The following is an 18,344-nucleotide window of genomic DNA, read 5'->3' as shown; positions in this document are numbered from 1 at the left end:
AGAATATAATTGTTTGAAAACCAAAAGTTGACCAACCTTTGACGCAATCACTTCATAAAATGGATGTCTTGTGCCACTTCCCCATTAATGACGCAGATCTTTGCAATTTCGCTTAAACATTGCAGTTTTCATTATACGCTAAATTTGTGTTATGGTTCGTAACGAAGCGGGACTTAGATCGCTAGCAACATAAACAGTAAACCCAGTAGGCATACGTATCACTACGCTACAAATAAATCATGGGAAGCCTATGGCATGGTGTCATTACAAGTTTGCATACAAAAATTACTTCAATAAGTTATAACAAGTGTAATAGCCGATGATTATGTTAAAAGGGGAACTAACTCCTGCAGGTTTCCTGTAACTACAAAAGCGATCACCTACCTACTTAATTCAATTCGTGAAAGTTAATTTGATTATTGTTTTAATTTGTAACCTTTTAATTGTGTTGTAGGCATTTAGGTCAGCTAAAATACTCTATTATGGCGACATTTTTTGTAATAAGGTTTACGAAATCAATATATTGGTAAAACGCGTTGGTTTCTGAAACCGGGAAGAGTTTGATGTGTTTAGGGATTTTAGGTTACCCAATTTCTTTATGGATAGGAGCGCAAAGCTGTGCACGTATAGGCATACTGTAAGCCTATAACTATACTTTATTAATATCTTTGTCACGTGGGCCACAATATTAAAAACAGTGTATGACAGCATTTAAATATACACATAGATGCAAATAATTTTTATACAACGAATATTTAGGATGTTTGAACAAAAAATACCGATATATACATTGAGTTTACTTCAATTTACGTGCAAAACTTATACAAATACCTATGCAAAGGACCAGATTTCAAAAAGGCAGCCGGCGGAGTGCATTCGAAAAAATATGTTTAATGGACGACATATCATGAGAATAGTAGTCCAAGCCCCCTCACCGTAGAATATCGATTGGAATGTGTATACAGTGAATGCGGTGCCATCGAGAGACATGAATAACCACAAGGTAGCATTGCATATCAGAAGAAAAAGGATAACTCCACGCACAACAAGCCTTTCTCCGGTCGGTCTCGCCAATCGTGTTTCGGATACAATCTTGTAGATAGCTTGCTTTTCCAGGGGAAGTTCATTGTTTGATGCTTCGATGTCTCGAAGTTCGTCATCGCGATTCACAGTATCCTGCGTTTTATCCTCCAATCCATTATTTTGCTCTTGTACCGAATCATCATCTTCACTGGTAATTACGATTTGTGGTGTTTCTTGAATTTCAACACGGCGTTTTATTTCTTCGTCCGCCACGAAAGCTTGGTTTGTTTGCGGCAGGTGTCCATGGAGTCCAGCGATATCCACTGTTAAATTCTGTTGAGCCTGAGCGTTAGCTAATCTCGAAACGACAGAAGTGATCGAGTTTCGGCGGCTTCGGAGATATGTTTTGTTGTTAAATGTAACGGTACTGCTTGACTGTTGTCCATCGTCGGAATTATGCCGTCTCAAATGTTCATGAATCCTATTATTTTACACATAACGTTATTCGTACAAACTTCGTATATTACATGTGCATGGTGTGTATAAGAGATATCGCTGTTATTTTGTAATGTTACCCATGTCGTAGATCAGCAGCTATTTCTTTGGAACTTGCGGAAGTAACCGGTTCTCTTCTCAATCCATACAATATTAAGATGATCTGCAAAATTATTAAACAACTTAAACAAAAATCTTAATCGATTTTCGACGTTAAAGACGATTGTAAGGCAAATATAACGAAGAACGATTTTATAACAACCCCATTGTAACCTATACGGCATGGCAGCCTTAGAGGTCGTAAAAACAAGGCTATATTCTTCTGGATTATTTATTATACCTGCAATATACTTTGAATGATATCAATCAACGGTTGGACTACGGTTAGCGACCATGTCGGTATTTTATTTTCGGAACCGGTAATGACCGCGGTCAAGGAGAACATGTTAAGAGTCAACGGACCAAGCAAGCAAATCATTAGCAGCACTTTATCCAACATTAGTGATTCCTCCAAAGGTCGTCTGTTGCGCAAAAACAGATAGAATCCAGCAATGCAAGCAAGCAGCATACAAGACTCGACACCAATCTAAATCACAAAATCAATAATTTAGACATTTTACCGACAATTTAAAGAAATTATCTAACCCATATACTATTAAAATATTTTTATATGTGTATTGTATATATAATTTTCAGTCTACCAGAAATGAGTTGTACAAAACCAGTTGCTGCGATTCGGTAAAATAATCTTTATCAGCATCGTTAGAGCTGGACGTCCCGAGAAGTATGATGAAAATAACGCAGGTAAAAAACACTACCGCTCCGAAAAACATCCCTTAATTTAGAAAAAAATGCCAAGTCAAATATACTGCTGAATAAACAGATACTTTATGATACCTTGAATAGCATATTATTAAAACTAGGGACTTAATTTAACAAGAACGGTCTCCGTTTTGAACTTATGAAATTGACTGTAGGCCTATAGTTTAAACACCCATGAAAGCATAACCTACAAATTTGCGGCTATATTATTTACTGTTGTTATAGACCTACATTTTACCTGAATAGGAGTTATGAAGTTTGTAACTTGGCTTTACCACGCCTTCACACGGTGGCGGTTGCTTTCCAACGTTACTCCAAGTGACGTAAAGTAGACATGAGGCAACTAAGCTAAATTCTATGACGAATGGAAATAAGAATTTTTCTGCTATATCAACAATGTTGCAAAAGTCAGTGTGGCATGTACAAGAATCATCTGTAGAATGAAATCAAACGTACACGTTAGCAAACACAAACTCAATTTTTTACTTGCAAAGCACTAATAAACCCGTATGTTCAAGATCTAACCTGAACCATGCTCTGAAGAGGATTTAAGCTCCGCGGCACCACTACCATTCCAAATTTGTGTGGCGGTTTGTATATGAGTTGTGCTTTCTGTAAATATTAATTCATAAATATCCCTTGTAGGTAGTTCGTGCGCTACTTCAAAAAATTATAACTCGCAATGTTATTTGGGTCATAACAAAATCAGATTTTTAGTTGCAGCAAATTATGGGCAATGCGAGTAGTAGCCTATACAAATCGTACCTTCGTGCTCATCATGGGTATCATCCGAACTGCTTGATGAATTAAGAGCATGCAGGGTTTCATCAATAATTGCCATTATCCATATTGACAAGTTGACTGATATTATGTACATTAGTCCGGTTCTAAAGAACACGCTTATTTAGTGTACTAGCTTGGCTTCGAAGTTAATATGCTTATTTAAAAGAGATACTGCTTTGCGTAGAATGCTAGCGTTAAACAATTTTTCACTGCCTTGAAAATACTCAAGTCAAGCTAGCAAACAGTGCCTGACTGCAAAGTGGGCGAACAAAGGCTGGCGAACAAAACAAAATTTTAATTGGCAAACTCTTTTTAAATAAGTCGAAAAAAGCAAATAAAAAATAAGCGAAGGATCAAACATTGCAATATTGTGCTAAAAAATAATATTAAACCTTATACGAAGATCTATAAACACCAACGACCATGCGAAAATAAGAAAAAAATGGCATTTTTTGGACATTTTTCTAATCGTGTCTGTTAAGCATATGTAATACTTGTTATCAACCAAACCTTGTCAGTTTATTCTTGCATATTAATAAAATGACATTACAAAAACAAATTTACCAATTTTGATAGTGGTTGTTTTTTGATGGTGAATGTTTGGTGTTATTTTCGGCCTATTTCATTTTGACAGCGCCACTTGCCAGGCACTTTTGGATAAATTAATTATGACGTGTGTGATTGGCCATGTCGTTTAGTTTTCTCGTTATCCCCAGTTAAGTTGTTTGTACACCACGGCTGTGGTGTAAGTCTCAATGTTGTTTTGCCATGATAACCCGATTATCCAGATATCAATTAAACAAAATGATGAACATTCCTGTAATGTATTATTTCTGGAACCGGTGTGAAGTTGCTTATTGGTTCCCTGGTGATCTACACAAAACATGGCTTTGGTAGCCTGTAATGTGGTTTCTTCTAAAGTTACTTGTTTGGAGATGAAGTAACATGCAACGTAGTTTTTTTTATCTAATTATTCTGAAATAAAAACTTCTACTGATACTCTGATAACCAGTGGTGGCTCGTGAGTTTTTTTAAGTGGAAGGGCTGCAGCTTAGTTAGCCTACGCACTTTCAAACATTATAGTATTTGCCCAATTTCAATTAAACGGATTGAAAGTGCTGACTAGAAATTACTGCTCGATTTTCAACAGATTTCATATTTTGCTTGAGCAATGAAATCGCAACGTACAGCAAGACTTAAGTACATATGTAGTCACCAAGAACTATTCATGCTCTCACATTCAAAGCGTACAAAGACTATAGGCTTATCGTCCACGGCTATCCCCTTTTTAAACAAGGGTGTGTCTAACCTAACGATTACTTTGGTATGAGCTACCGTATATCCGCAGTTAATAAGTTAGTTTCCTTAGAGGTTGTATGTAGCTAACCCAATTCGGAATGCACCCTGCCCACTCTTTTCGGGCACAACCTTCAGGCTTAGGTCTCTACTACGTTCACTGCTTTAGCCTATTTCATCTTTAAATTAACCGTTAAAACCATTCTATATAGCCTACAAATGAAAGGTCCTGTTGCAGTAGCATGTAGTTAAGTGGTTCAATATCAATGTAATAATACTAACCTACAAGCAGTATTAACTGGTTATTTCAAACTAGAAGAATGCCAAGGCATGCTGCCTAGCTTCGTTCGATTTCAAACCACCAACTATTTTGCTACTAATTTGCTAACAGGGAATTTCCCTTCTGCGAATCGAACAAAAACAATAAACCTTAACCATAGTATACTAAAATATAGGTTTATTATACTGTACTATGCCTTAACACTTGCGGGCACAGCCCTAATTGCTTCAAATTAAAAATTAAAAAATAACAATAAAAAATATTAGCGCTTTGAAAAAAGAACCCAAAAACTAAAACGTGTTAACGTTTTGTGTTATTTGATTTGGACAAACATTACAGGAAAAGCTGAAGCCCCTATGGACGAGCCGCCCCTACAAGTAACCAGGGAACCGAACCGAACCAGCTTCTCGCATCCGGTATTAATAAAGCAAACAGTTATCGACGGAACGTGGTTATACCTGGAGCCTCCGTTGCAGTTTCTGATATACACCTTTGAGAAGCGGAATAGGTACCTCACTTGACTGAGAACAAATAAAATATTGAGCATTGACAGGGCTGCTGAAATTTGATTTTGCTTGCACTGAGATATATCTACTGCCAGATAAGATAGGAATTCCAAGCCATCTTTTAGGACAATACCAAATCCAAACAAAATAACCACACCTGCAAAAGCAAGTTGCTATATTACTCATGTTTCTGCATAAAATTTTAACGATAAAATAAAAGGTGTACATTTACATACTTTATTATGGCCACGAGATACATGATTCATTTTAATTATAAGTATGCTTGTAAAGTTAATGAATTCGGAAATATGTAGGCTATGGATGTCACAGTATATAGGCTTCAGGTGCAGTTACACGTTAGTAATGCTATGAAACAACACTGAACACTGGTTCAGTTGTACTGAATATAATATTTCTCCCAATCGATAAAATAATGAGTATTTTTTTCCTAGCCTGCTGGTTGGTGAGCGGGGATTGAAACTTTTCTTTCAAAACTACCGAACCACCCAGTTGTAACCAATTTCTGCGCTTAAGGTAGATTACTTTGCGGTATGTTCTGCTAACTGTAAGTATTGTTGGGGTTGTGAACATTTGTTAATTAATTATTGCTTGATCGATTGTTCGCTATTCTCACTTCATTGATAGCGCGTTCATTAACTCCCGATAGCCAGTTAAGCATCGCAGTACCAGAACCAAACTGTCTATGTCTTGAATAATAATAATTATTTATTATTGGTTCTCAACGAAACGGTTACTATTTTCAGAACGCAGAATAAAGCTTTCATTCGGTAGACGGCAAATTACAGACTCGCAATATCAGACTGACAATATCAGAACTAACGCTTTAAGCGCTGTAGTACGAATGACGTAATTCGGAAGTAGTCAAAACCGGGTCGTGTATACTAAACACGGCCAAAATATAGTATAACGCTTGTTGATAAACACACGAAATAGAACACAAATAACATTATAATATCATCAGATCTGCACGAGAATTCCGTAGGAATAAGGGCTAATTATGACAATTAGTACAATGTATCGTTCCACGAGCATGTGGTGCCAGGAAATGATAGATGTCCAACCCCTACGTTAAAATGATTTGCTGCTCAAAAGATTTAGATTTGCAGCCTGCACGGGTGCGAACTTTGACAACACCCTGCTTTTGCACCTGTAGCCTACTACACATATAGTCTACACAGTAACACTAAATCAATCATTATAATTTTCGTTAAAAGCGCGGTGGGGACGAAAACATCTAACCAGTTGTTATAACAAGCATGCGCTAATGAAAAGGAAGAAGTGACCATGCCGAAAAGGCTTACAACGTGCTTAAAAACCACTAGCGCTGGGCAACGCGGATATAGCCTACTTCTTGCACGGAATTTGATTAACATTTTGTTACCTTTCAGCCAACGGTTGCTGCTCTGATTATTCTTCGAAAACTTCAACTGTAAACCATGTCTCAGCAATCCAACAAAGCTGTAATAAGACGTCCACGTGAAACCCATTGCAAATAAAGTTAAAACGTATACTTGTGAGACGTAATAGTCAACCTGCAGAAAGGTCAAATAATGATGTAACATATATAGCAGGCCAGTAGTCTACCGGCAGGCAAACTTGCAAACTGGAGTAACTTTTGAAGGCGTCAAAAACATGTTACTATACCCTATTTGTGATGGACGAAGACAGTTTGATAACCAAGGTAATGATAAGAATTAGCATCCCCAAAAGAATTGAAAACAGGGTAATAGAGGAATGTTTCAGAGATTCCTCATCCGACTCGTCGATTACATCACTGGCAGATGAAGCCGCGTAAGTCCTAAACGTAACTGTATAGTAAATATATTAGCCTATATCTGTTACTATTGGTCTATATATACTGAAGGCGTTCGTTGAAGTGAGGGGCAAATCCTAAAACAAGTTGACCTTACTTGAAAGAACACTAATAGCTGAACACTATGTAAAAAGATTTTTGAAAAATACTTCATGGTTAGGTAGTTATGAGCAAAAGAAAATCGCAAAAGTCTAAGTTTTTGGCCTTCATTGTTACGAAAATCAAGGCTCTTTTTATTTCATACATTATTATTATTCAGGTTGCTTGACAGTATGCTGCTGCTATTGCTTTCCATGCGCAGTAGTCAACTCAACTGAAATCAGAAGTGTACGTCATACGAGTTTAACCTATGTCCAATTAGGTGTCATGTGAAGAAATTAGCAACGTGAAGCATTGGAATTGGATAAACTACGATTGCTTCAAGCATAAAAAATCCGTTAGCCTACTCATTTGCGTCCGTGAAATTACCGTATCCTTTGGACCGCATAGGCTACCCATCAAACCGTACTTACTATAGGCCGTGACCTATCAAGCTTTTGGCAGCTACTGTAACAGATACATACGTGATATACAGTAGGTACTGCTTACTGTATGTGCCCCCACTAATGACGTTTTTACAAATGTTAAGCTTATTAAGCTAAAGGCAATCCTGTTGCCGTCTCGTAATCACGAATCGTTTTAAGGAAAAAAAGCGTGATGAGTAGTAAACCGAAAAGATAAGGTTTTTAGTGTGGGGTTTTGTGTACCACAGTACTTCCTGGCGGAATCGTATAAGATATAATGGGTGAGCTATTCCGGTAAGCTGTATGGACCTAGCCCAAAACATTATCTCCAATTAGTTAGGCTATAACCTGAAATACTTACTGGACGTGTATTTGGGTGGATCCACGTCTAAATACGTAGTGATTTTCATCCACCTGATCTATCTGTTGCTCAGTTCGTAGGCCGAATGTAGATTTCGTGGCAAACGTTGTACTAGTTAGTCCACTTTTATCAGCATGCTTATTTTTGTTTTCGCTGAAATCCTTATAGGAAGCTAAAGCAAGAAAGATCGATCAATGATCAAAGGCTAAACATGCCAATTGCTCATGCTGTTTCTCTATGTTGAGTTTTGCCCAATTGCCTACATATTACACTTGCTCAAACGTACTAAGTAGAAAAGGTATGATCATTTTTCGTCAGCTTTTCATTTGGTCATAAGTATGCTGAGCGTAAGGCTACACACTTACTTGTCTGGGCGTTTGGTTGTTCGTTATTTTCTTCTTGTGTCTCTGCATCTGCTGTCATATTGGACTCGTGTAGAGTAAGCTCCACTTGACTTGCTGTATCCTGAAATAAAAACAAATGTTGAACGAAGTCTAGCTGTTTATAGCAATTTGTGTTGGTCATTACTGGAAGTTTCTAGAAGTTGGAAGTTAATTTTCTGACCTTGTAACTTTGCTGGCGCACAGTTGCTCAAGGCCATATTATTATGTACGTTATCTGTCAACACTACGGCAAAACTGTGTCATTACATGGAAGAGTTTACATCACTCAACATATTCTTCCTACGCTTCAGTTAAACCCCGCCTTTTACTTGTTGTTACTGCATAACCTTTCACATTTTATACAAAATTTTCTACGACATCACCATTGCTGCGCATCTAATTTGCAACATATTTTAGGTGGTAATTACCGAACCATAGAAAAACTTTTTTAAACTGTTCTAGCTATTTGTACATTAATTAACCATAACATTTAGACAGTAGTAGACTACGTATTGTCTTACCGTAGTAACTCGATGCATTAAGTAATCCATCTCTTACTTGATTTTGAATGGTTATAGGAAATAATACTTTATTCGGAATTGCTGAAACTAGGAAAATGACAAAATGTGTAGCTCTGTAAAGTGAAAACTAGTTATTTTCTATAACGCTTATTCTTTCTACGTATTTCACTATTGCAGCGTAATATTTTTGGTAATCGCGGTAATATAGTACAGTTCAACAAAGCACGAAGAATTACTCAGCAAAAAGGGTAAAATTGTTTGAATACACTTTTAGTCAATAACGTGTTGTTTGTGTTTCCCATGCTAAGTGAAGGAGAAGTAGCCAAGTACAAACAGTTAAAACTCGTATCAAATATTAACTCAAGATGTAATCATTCAAAGCAAGTGTGTGGTATTTGTTACATTCTTTTATATTTTATTTCAAGGAAGCAATTAATTCCGTTTGTTCACATGACCGAAAACAAATATACGTCGACACTTGGTTTAAATCGATATGACTCACATATAGCATACACAGAGTAGCCTTTAGCACGTATCGCTAACACTTATCAACTGTGGTTCGGTTTAAACTGTGACCTGAATACTTTAGGAGCCCTGGTGGCCTTCCTTTAAACAAATATTACCCCCCTGGTTTGCTTCATCATCATCTGAATCTACGTTTGTTGATGATTGCTCGAAGATTCTTGGCGGAACAACTTCCATGGAGGTTGGGCTGCACTCCGTATTTGATGTGCTTATCCCTTGCCTCACTCTACTGGAAGCAAATGAGCTTCTGCGCGATAAAAGCGTGTCAGTGTCAGAAATGTTAACATATCTTTTCTGAGCGTCTTTTGATTTGTGCGGTTCACTGAAGAACTTTTCGCGCCTGATTCTTTCAGTTTCGTCAACCAGGAAAATCGCCTGATTGTTTTCCACATTTGGCAACTGATCAGACTGATAAGTGACAAAAACGACTTCGTCATCCATATCTTCGTCCTCTTCTTCGACTATCATGTGTTGATTGTAGTATGTGCTGCTCGTGAGACTAGTTTCGAGAATAGTAGGGCTTCCTAATTCGGATGGCTCCTTATATGATCACAACGCATTAGTGAATTGATACTACGTTAATTTAAGTTAGTAATCGATTTTAATTTAAATCAAAACATATTTTTTACTTCGAAATAACTTTGTATTTTTTCTATAACAATGGTAACGAGATGTGTTATGTTGCTGTCTGTAACAGTTGATTTAAGACAAAAAATGATTTTTACTTGATTATCGGATGATAACGGGTTTCTAATTTTTTTACACCGACGTAACACCGGGCGTTCCCGGTATTGTTCGTCTTCGCAAAGTACTGATGGGACTCCGGTGAGAGAGTCGTGCTCCGAAAAAGTCCTGCAAGAAAAAAATGTCAAACTCAACAACAATTGATTCCACATGTAGCCCTGCTACTGTATTTGATTCCACCAAGAACAGCTATGAATGCATTTGGCCACTAGAACACTTTGAAGTTGATATAAGATTCCTACCCATCTACAATCATGTATCTTCGAGGATGATATCTGTCATTGTTTGGTAAAGATGGCTGGAGCACATAACGTATTGGTGGCACGTAACGAAAATGTTTTGTTTTACGGGATTTTCTCTGAGATGCTGCATATATATGGCACACATATAACTACTGTGTAGTTAATTACATATAGTTGCATACACTTCATTGTGTTAATAATAATAATTACACATTGAGGGATGAGTTATAGATTTTTTGGTCGGTTTCATGGTTTTTCTTAATTTCCTACAATACTTGCGTGTTTTTTTCGTACAATGTGACTCAGGTGAGTATATGAGATGTCTTTCCATACCTCGAGAACACTCAGGCCGTGGACTATTTGTTCTTGATTGAGTTCTTCTGCTTTCCTTCAGGCGATTATCACTTTCAACTGAGGTAGAACTAATAAAGCAATAAATACGGCTTATACGGATATATATATACCTGTGTATGTGTATACGTATACTTATTTTAGTATTGTTTTTCGTGAGAAACTATTAAGGTCAACTATCAACTATCAAATTCTCAACAGCCTATCTGAGTATAGGCTGCTTTTCTTATTACCTCATATGACAAAGAACCTTGCGTTTAGTTGCTATGTCTGCTTTTGTTGGACTGATAATTTGTCTTATTCGCCTAGATGCCGAAAAGGGCCGGTGACGCCGGGACGAATCTGTAACACGTGAAATCATATGATATTGTCGGTCATAATGCATCCCTATTGATCAGCAGACATTCTCCCGATACTCACCTGCAGTTATATCTGCTTTTACTTCAAGATATCGGGGTGGTCCACGTTTAGACGTTGGTGATTTAGAAATGTTCCTAAAACATTACACAAAACGTTGTATTTGTCATCACCAAGGAAGGTGATTATCCATCTCATGCTTATCATTGACTACTCGATTTGTCCTACTTTGATCCTGAAGAAAACTGAGCGTCATCTGTGCTGTTAGCGACCTCACCCCCCTTTAGTGAGGTATGATCACAGATTTTACGTAGAGTTTCGCTTCTATTCTGAATGAGATTGAAGAAAAATTACCCAAGAATGTTATACTGAAAATGTATTTTTACAAAGCGTTTTGCGAGCGCGTACCCGCGTAAAAGTGCTAAGGTACCACGAACCCGATATTGTTTGTTGCGCGAAACGGCATATTTGGTCGGTTGCATTTCTTCTGGAGTGGATAGTGAAGAACTCTCATATGCTTCGCTTTGTTCCTGTGTCGAACATTAAAATGAGTCGTAGTGATCAAGCTAAGTGATTCATGAGACGCCGTGGAATGGGTCATATAGTAATCAGGTTAATTTCACTGGTCAAGAGCGAGATACTTGCATTTTAAATTTTTAGTTGTTATGCTATAATAGCCTATTATAGGGAGAAACTTTTACCAACCTTTTGCAAAATAAGTGGTTTATTGAGCAGTTAATTCCACATGTAGATAGTGCTTATAGCACAGCAGCAGAAAATTTGAAATAAACTGTTTGGTTTTCACAATGTTTGTTAATGGCAGATTTTAATCAATATTGTAGTAACGTATACTGTTCAATAGATTTATTTGTGCCATATTTTGACCGACTGCTTTTGCCTTTGTGATGTCAAGAAAGTGCAAGAACTTGACTGAAATAATAGACAATTCAAAATTTGTGAGCTTACTGTCAGGGAAAAATTAAAATCTAAAAGTAAAATTGCATATCCCAACTTCGATTCAGCGAGGAGACCTGTACCACATGATGCTTCACTTCGTGTTCAGCTTCCTCTTCATGGAGGTTTTGAATCTGTTCCTGATGAAGTTGATGAAGATGATGAAGAGACTTGGACCTGGCCGCAGCATTCACAGTAGACGGACCTCTTTGCTACTGCCACAACATTAATGACTTGTTTCAAACATTGGGTGAAGCACACATTGTTGATGACTTTTCATTGACTCTTCGAAGAGAAGTTTGAAAGCCGTGTTGTTGCACAATGGAAATATAAAACCGTCTATTCCTATAGCACATTCTGGTGATCTGAAAGAATGTTTTAAAAGCATCGAAGTCCTTCTGGAAGCTATTCAGTACAATGCTTAGAAATGGAGTATTTCCGGATACCTCAAAGTCGTTGGCATCTTGATGGGAATCCAGGAAGGATTCACGAAACACGGCTGCTTCCTGTGTTTGTGGAACAGCCGTGCTACCAAAGAGCATTATATCAGAAGAGACCGGCCTGTAAGAGAATAGTACTTAACTGGAGTGGCTAACATCGAAAACGTTCCTCTAGTAGATCCTCAGAAAATTCTCTTGCCACCTCTTCCTATCAAGCTGGGTTTGATGAAGAATTTTGTTAAAGCAACAGGAAAGTACAATTTTAAAGGGGTCGCATTTCTCTGCAAAAAGTTTCCTAGCATAAGCCAAGCAAAACTAAAAGAAGGAATCTTTGTGGGCCCTCAAATTAGACAAGTACTAAAGGATCCACATTTTGAAAAATCATTGTCGAAGTAGGGATTTTGTGCTTGGCAAGCATTCAAGTTGTTGTGTGCTAACTTTTTAGGAAATACGAAATCGCCTTCTTTTCAGGCAGGAGTTGATGATTTGCTTGAGGCTTACAGAAAAATGGGTTGCCGCATGTCCCTCAAAATACATTTTCTGCACTCCCACTTCAACTTCTTTCCAAAAAACCTTGGTGCAGTTAGTGACGAACAAGCTGAACGATTTCACCAGGACTTTCAAGCTATGGAAGCTTGTTACCAAAGTTTTCGGAATAAGGGAATGATGGGGGACTACTGCTGGATGTTATATCGTGATGACCCCAGTCATGTGTACAAAAGAAAGTCATATGCTAAACATTTTTAATTGGCATGTATCATAGCTGTGTATTGTTTTTAATGCTTTTTTTCTGAAAACACGGATTCGACGATATCTTGAAAATGTGATGAGCGAAAGAAAAACTAAAGGCAGATTCGCAATCAGAGCAAAAAATACATCTCAAATAATATACTTGCGTTCTCGTTTAAAAAAAAAAGTGAAATTTTGTTGACCGGTGTTCATAACAAATTTTTTATTCATCGAGATAAGTTAATATAAACTCACGTGGGCCTTTTTATCATTGCCGGCCTCTTGACTTAAGCTGAGAACAGACAGTTTTCTTTCTTGTATCGGCTACAAAGGTTGGTTAAATTACGAAAAACTTGGTTTTCTTATGTTTTTGAAATACTTGACAATTCAAAATTTGTGAGCTTACTGTCAGGGTAAAATTAAAATCCCGGTTTGCGCTTTGTAACGTTCCCAACTGCTTTACGTCATCATTTTCCTGAGACTCTTGCATATTTCCTGTAATTTCCACAGCACGAAAAAACATAACGAAATACATTAAGTTAAACGATTAGATCAATAAGCGAATTTTATATGCAACCTGCGCCCAGCTTGAATATATTCTTTTTCCCTTCCTTGCGCTCGTATTGAAGTTGCAATTTCAATCGGGCATTTGCTTCTCCTGTTGATCGAGCTATGGCTTGGAGATAGTATATCAACATACTAAAACAGAAATTGTATTCATAAATGTACAAGAGTACAGTAGGTGTATATAGGTGTTTATCGTAGAGTTACTTGCATTTATTAGTTCATCCGATATGTAAAACTTAGCTTCGTTATAAGCTGACATGCTGTAGCATACTTACGACATTAATAAAATAACTGGCAGTATTACTACTGGCGTTGTGAGGTATTGTAAACCTCCACGTAGCCATGATGGTACATCTTTCTCCAGAGTTTCTGTAGAAACAGATAAAATACATGGCAAAGAAAATGGATTGAATAAAAATGCTTAATTGAATACAAAATAAAATGTCTTCACCAGATATTACAGTGTACATCCATTCTCTTTTGCTAAACGGACCACAGTTTGACGGTTGATGACGAACAATAACCCAGACAGTAGGGAGAAGTGATAGGAAAAGCATAAACAGTAATACAGCCAAGTAGAAGTTGTTTGATCTAAAGTAAATATGACAGGCTGCTATCACGATTTCATTGGTCCACGTTTAAACGTGATGGCTAAGAAAACTCTTTAACCTTGATGCCCTGAAGACCCGTTGGTGTGGCACGTTGCAAGTAGTGACAGCCCAACTGCTACGTTTTTGTGATGTAAAAAAAACATTTAAAAAAATATGGTATAGCAAACGAAGTGGGTATATGCCTACTCTTGCTCTTTGCTTTCTGGATTAAACTATTCTGTACTTGATACTCACCGAATATACATAATCAACGTTAGCTTCAGGACGTTGATTATGGGCAGGAGAGGACAAAAGAAGGAGCCGATCCATGTTATGCCCTGGTTGTAAACGAGATGGAGAACGTTTTCAGCTATTTTGAATTCTCCGTACTCTGGCTGTAGAAATTAGCATTTAGTAACAGAAAACTCATTCCTGGCAATTTGGTGGTATTAGTGAAGTTTTCCGAATCAGAAAGACATTATATTATAGTTTTTAAAAATGCAAAGACTTGCAAATTTATTCTCCAAATCCCAGCAGCAGCAGATGTTAAAATAACGAACAAACAATGCTCGAATAAAATCCACAAGTAATATAGTGATAACAGTGGAAAGGAAATCAATGATAGACAACTTCATTAGCTCCTGAAATATATTTGCGTTATAATTACTCCATTTGGCTCACATATAAGCATGCATGTGGAAGATCGCTATTCTTAGCTGTACTCTAATAGCATATATACTTGTCCTATGTTTGTTTCCCAGCATTCTTCCTTTCCGTGAGATGTGTTGCGGACAATTGGAAACGTTTGATTGAGTGGGATTAGTTTTGCATTATCCAAAGACAAGTTAAAGGCGTGTATGTCTTGAATTATCTGGTTATTGGAAACGTTGTATTGAAAGCGTATTGTTGATGAAACTGAACCGTTGAGACCTGTAAGAATAAGTGCTGTTGGTAGCCTGAAGAGTGTTAAGCATAAATTTAACAAAAACAGACCGTAAAGCTGATCAGGAGCTAATTACTGCACTGACAAGTTAAAGTCTAAAAATAATTTACCATACGCAGTGATTTGTTGTCCTAACAGTTGCGCACTGCTTTTTGCGGTAGCATCTGTGACATGCCCGAGCAAACCGATCATCAGCGTATATAGGTTACCCAAATATAACATAAGAATGCGAGCCAGCTAAAGACAAATATTAGTATTGGCATGTCGTATAGTCACTCAACAAACTGTGTCTTTGCTCATTTAGTTTACAACCTGAATTCGCAAAGCGGTTCTGGGATGATAGTTTTCCATGGAGGCAATTACCTCAAAGAGAGAAGGCGTTATCATGGTAACGATGGTGACTACAATGCTGACCTGATCGAGAAAGTCTGATTGTGATCACGTTAACTTGTAACTTGATAAAAACGGGCGTGTTATAGCATTGTCAATTGATTTATTACCTCATTTTGTTCCCAAAATGTGGTTTCACGCTCCACGTTCTCCAGAGCTTGAGCCCTGCTCACAGAGAATTGAATACTGTACAAACTCCCAGCCAACAACAAAAGTACCAATACGTTAGCTATTACGCGAAGAAACACCCGCAGTTTCTGGCGACTGGAAATTAAACAAAATTGACTTGACTTGATAGCCATCATATGCAGTCTTGTAATTATTCATGTTGGTTAATTATTTAGAATACTTGATTAATGTGTGGAGACCGAAATTAGTTTGTTTAATCGACCTCTATTTCTGATGACGTATACATCAACCTTTTTTACCTGTTTTGATCTTTTTCTTTTTCTTGTTCTTCAACAATAGCCTCCTGTAAGTTTATATGCATTATACGGGAAACCTTACAAATTATTATGTAAAACAGTTGACATCTTCAATTACTCAGTATATCTACAAATGTCTATGAAAGCTGCAAGGAGTGAGGTCAAATGTGTTTTTACGTAGAGTAAACTGTGGCTGGGTTTGAACTAGGGCAAAAATTGCACTTGCCGCAGGATCTGTCATACAAAAATTACCGGTACAGAGTACCGACAAAGTACCAAACTACTTTCATGAAACAGTATCGAATACCGGTACCGTCGGTACATGTTTTGTCAAGTACCGTTACCGACGGTACTTTCAAAATACCGACTGCCCCCCTCTGCAAAAGGGCAAGCGTATAGTGTTAGATATAGGGTTTTGGATTTTTTCCCCTCTTTCTTCCTTTTATATTGTTTCATGTAATTTACCCGGATAGCGGTTGCAATGGCTGCTGATTTATTTTCGGCCGTCTCGGAGTTTCCAATCATGTAATCCCAGGAACTAAATACTTGCCATGAAAAAGTAAACTGGTCGTCAGATGAAGCCATTCCTGTTAATCGTGAATTCTTTGCCATCCTGCGGGCAATATATTAACTGTTAAAAAAACTGAAATCTTATTCATTTTCTTGTCCGAATTGACTTTTCCGTTAAAAATTTTTACATTGAGTTGTCACTTACTTTCGAAGTAGAGCGACAAAGCTGTAAGCAAATGTTGCTATTCCAACTAGAAAATACGCCAAGGGCAATCGGTAACCCTCTCCAACCACTCTGTCGTTTGTGTAGTAACCGTAAAACAGAACCGAATGCTTTATGTATCCTCCTGTTCACCCAAATCAGCTTTAAACAACTACAGTTTAGTCGGGCACCATTACCACTGCCAGCATGCAAGATTCTTATCTCACCAAGGGACCATATTGTGCTAAGATCCCAGGCTGTTTCTTTTTCAATTTCTGGTAGTTGCTTGTAGCTTGCTTTTTTATTTCCTACCAGCATCTGAAATTATACATCGCCGTTAAAATGAATCCCTGGCAACTATATTGTCAAAGTATATGTAAATTCAAATATTGTATCGTCATTGCTAACCTCTGGAACCACGAGAAAGGCGATAGCTACAATTCCAATTATGACATTAATTTGGACCAGCCAACGAAGAAATATAAAATATGAAGCAACACTTGAGCCAAAATAACCTTTAAAGAGATCAATTTAGTACCTATAATTGACTGTTTATCACGACATATATCAGTATGGCTTTAAAAGAACTTTAAACGTAAACGATGTTTTGTTGGTTTAGATACAAACTTTCAATTGTCTTTATCTGGTTGTCCCACAGAGTTAAAACCGCACATATATTGTTTGAGATTCTCTTGAGCTTTCTCCAAGCCTGCAGTGATCAACCAACTCAATCAGTAGCATACCAATTCAATGTTACAATGTGAATTTAAAGCAGAATGTACTGACAATACCTCTCTGCTAACTTCCTCATATCCGCTTTTCTTCGACAACTTTCCTTCATGTTTCTCAACAAATTTTCGGGCCACTCTAAAGTAGTTTTTAATAAATTGTCAGCTCATGCTATCAATATAAACCTAAAATGCCCAATAGATACTGTAGTTTCTGCAGTCCTAGCGAAACATACTTAGATTGTGTCCAATATAGCTTATCCACACTGCGTGAAAGTAGAATTTGAAAAGTACACACTTAATACATAACCTTAAAACTTTAAGCTTCTTTGCCATAGACCAAGGTCGGCTTCTAACGTTGGCAATGATCTCCTTCTGTTCTTGAATGCGGTCGAAGAGCTCTTCAGTCGGGATTTCTTCTACCGGAGATAGCTCTGCGTCAGACTTGCTTCTAAAGCGGGTTAAATTAGAGTTGTAGCTTACCTGTGACTGATTTTTACCAACTATATATCCAGTAGGTTAGTTGTTTGTTGTTCTGTTATTGTATTCAATGTATTGGCAATGTTTTGTAATACGGTAAATATGTTTGAATACTGTTGATAATTGGTAGATTGTATACACATTTTACCCCGATTCTAACGTCTCCACAAAATTATCTCGCAAAGAATTTGCGTGGCGTGAGCTTTTTCGAACAGATTTATGTCGTCGCACCGACACCAACTTTGAATCGCGACGAGGAGGCGCCATTTTGTCTGAATCTGAAGAAATACTCATTTTTCAGGATAACCAAAACAATATATTTATCTTTACATTTTATGCCACATTTTCCGTGACACTGAC

At 37.4% G+C, this 18,344-nt stretch overlaps 2 protein-coding genes across 3 annotated transcripts; both read right to left on the bottom strand.

Moving 5' to 3' along the window:
- Window positions 1-625: 625 nt before the first annotated feature.
- On the bottom strand, window positions 626-8,978 carry LOC143462327 (proton channel OTOP2-like). Of its 2 annotated transcripts, none has more exons than XM_076960454.1 (13): window positions 8,808-8,978; window positions 8,269-8,368; window positions 7,904-8,075; window positions 6,871-7,024; window positions 6,608-6,758; window positions 5,158-5,362; window positions 3,106-3,227; window positions 2,866-2,952; window positions 2,579-2,773; window positions 2,220-2,353; window positions 1,859-2,104; window positions 1,599-1,681; window positions 626-1,504 (listed from the first exon to the last, which is right to left on the bottom strand). In XM_076960454.1, the coding sequence occupies exons 1-13, from the start codon at window positions 8,835-8,837 to the stop codon at window positions 832-834; spliced, it is 2,352 nt and encodes a 783-aa protein (XP_076816569.1). In that variant the 5' UTR covers window positions 8,838-8,978; the 3' UTR covers window positions 626-831. The 2 variants fall into 2 exon arrangements, with proteins under 2 accessions (XP_076816569.1, XP_076816577.1); XM_076960462.1 differs by lacking the exon at window positions 8,808-8,978 and adding an exon at window positions 8,468-8,664.
- Window positions 8,979-9,390: 412 nt separating this feature from the next.
- LOC143449091 (transmembrane channel-like protein 1) lies at window positions 9,391-18,251 on the bottom strand. Its single transcript, XM_076949162.1, has 29 exons — window positions 18,133-18,251; window positions 17,815-17,955; window positions 17,568-17,643; window positions 17,404-17,485; window positions 17,185-17,291; window positions 17,004-17,094; window positions 16,780-16,921; window positions 16,530-16,677; window positions 16,068-16,111; window positions 15,750-15,903; window positions 15,562-15,663; window positions 15,360-15,486; window positions 15,046-15,236; window positions 14,815-14,947; window positions 14,562-14,697; window positions 14,386-14,442; window positions 14,168-14,307; window positions 13,992-14,085; window positions 13,727-13,848; window positions 13,556-13,644; window positions 13,405-13,473; window positions 11,464-11,556; window positions 11,255-11,355; window positions 11,090-11,163; window positions 10,903-11,011; window positions 10,613-10,740; window positions 10,319-10,442; window positions 10,058-10,184; window positions 9,391-9,872 (listed from the first exon to the last, which is right to left on the bottom strand). The coding sequence occupies exons 1-29, from the start codon at window positions 18,249-18,251 to the stop codon at window positions 9,393-9,395; spliced, it is 3,600 nt and encodes a 1,199-aa protein (XP_076805277.1). The 3' UTR covers window positions 9,391-9,392.
- Between the last annotated feature and the right edge of the window lie 93 nt (window positions 18,252-18,344).

The sequence above is a fragment of the Clavelina lepadiformis genome, chromosome 1 (genome assembly GCF_947623445.1).
Source record: "Clavelina lepadiformis chromosome 1, kaClaLepa1.1, whole genome shotgun sequence".
Classification (NCBI taxonomy): Eukaryota; Metazoa; Chordata; class Ascidiacea; order Aplousobranchia; family Clavelinidae; genus Clavelina; species Clavelina lepadiformis.
Note: the sequence above shows the minus strand (reverse complement) of the source record. Positions and strands in the feature narration are given on the sequence as shown.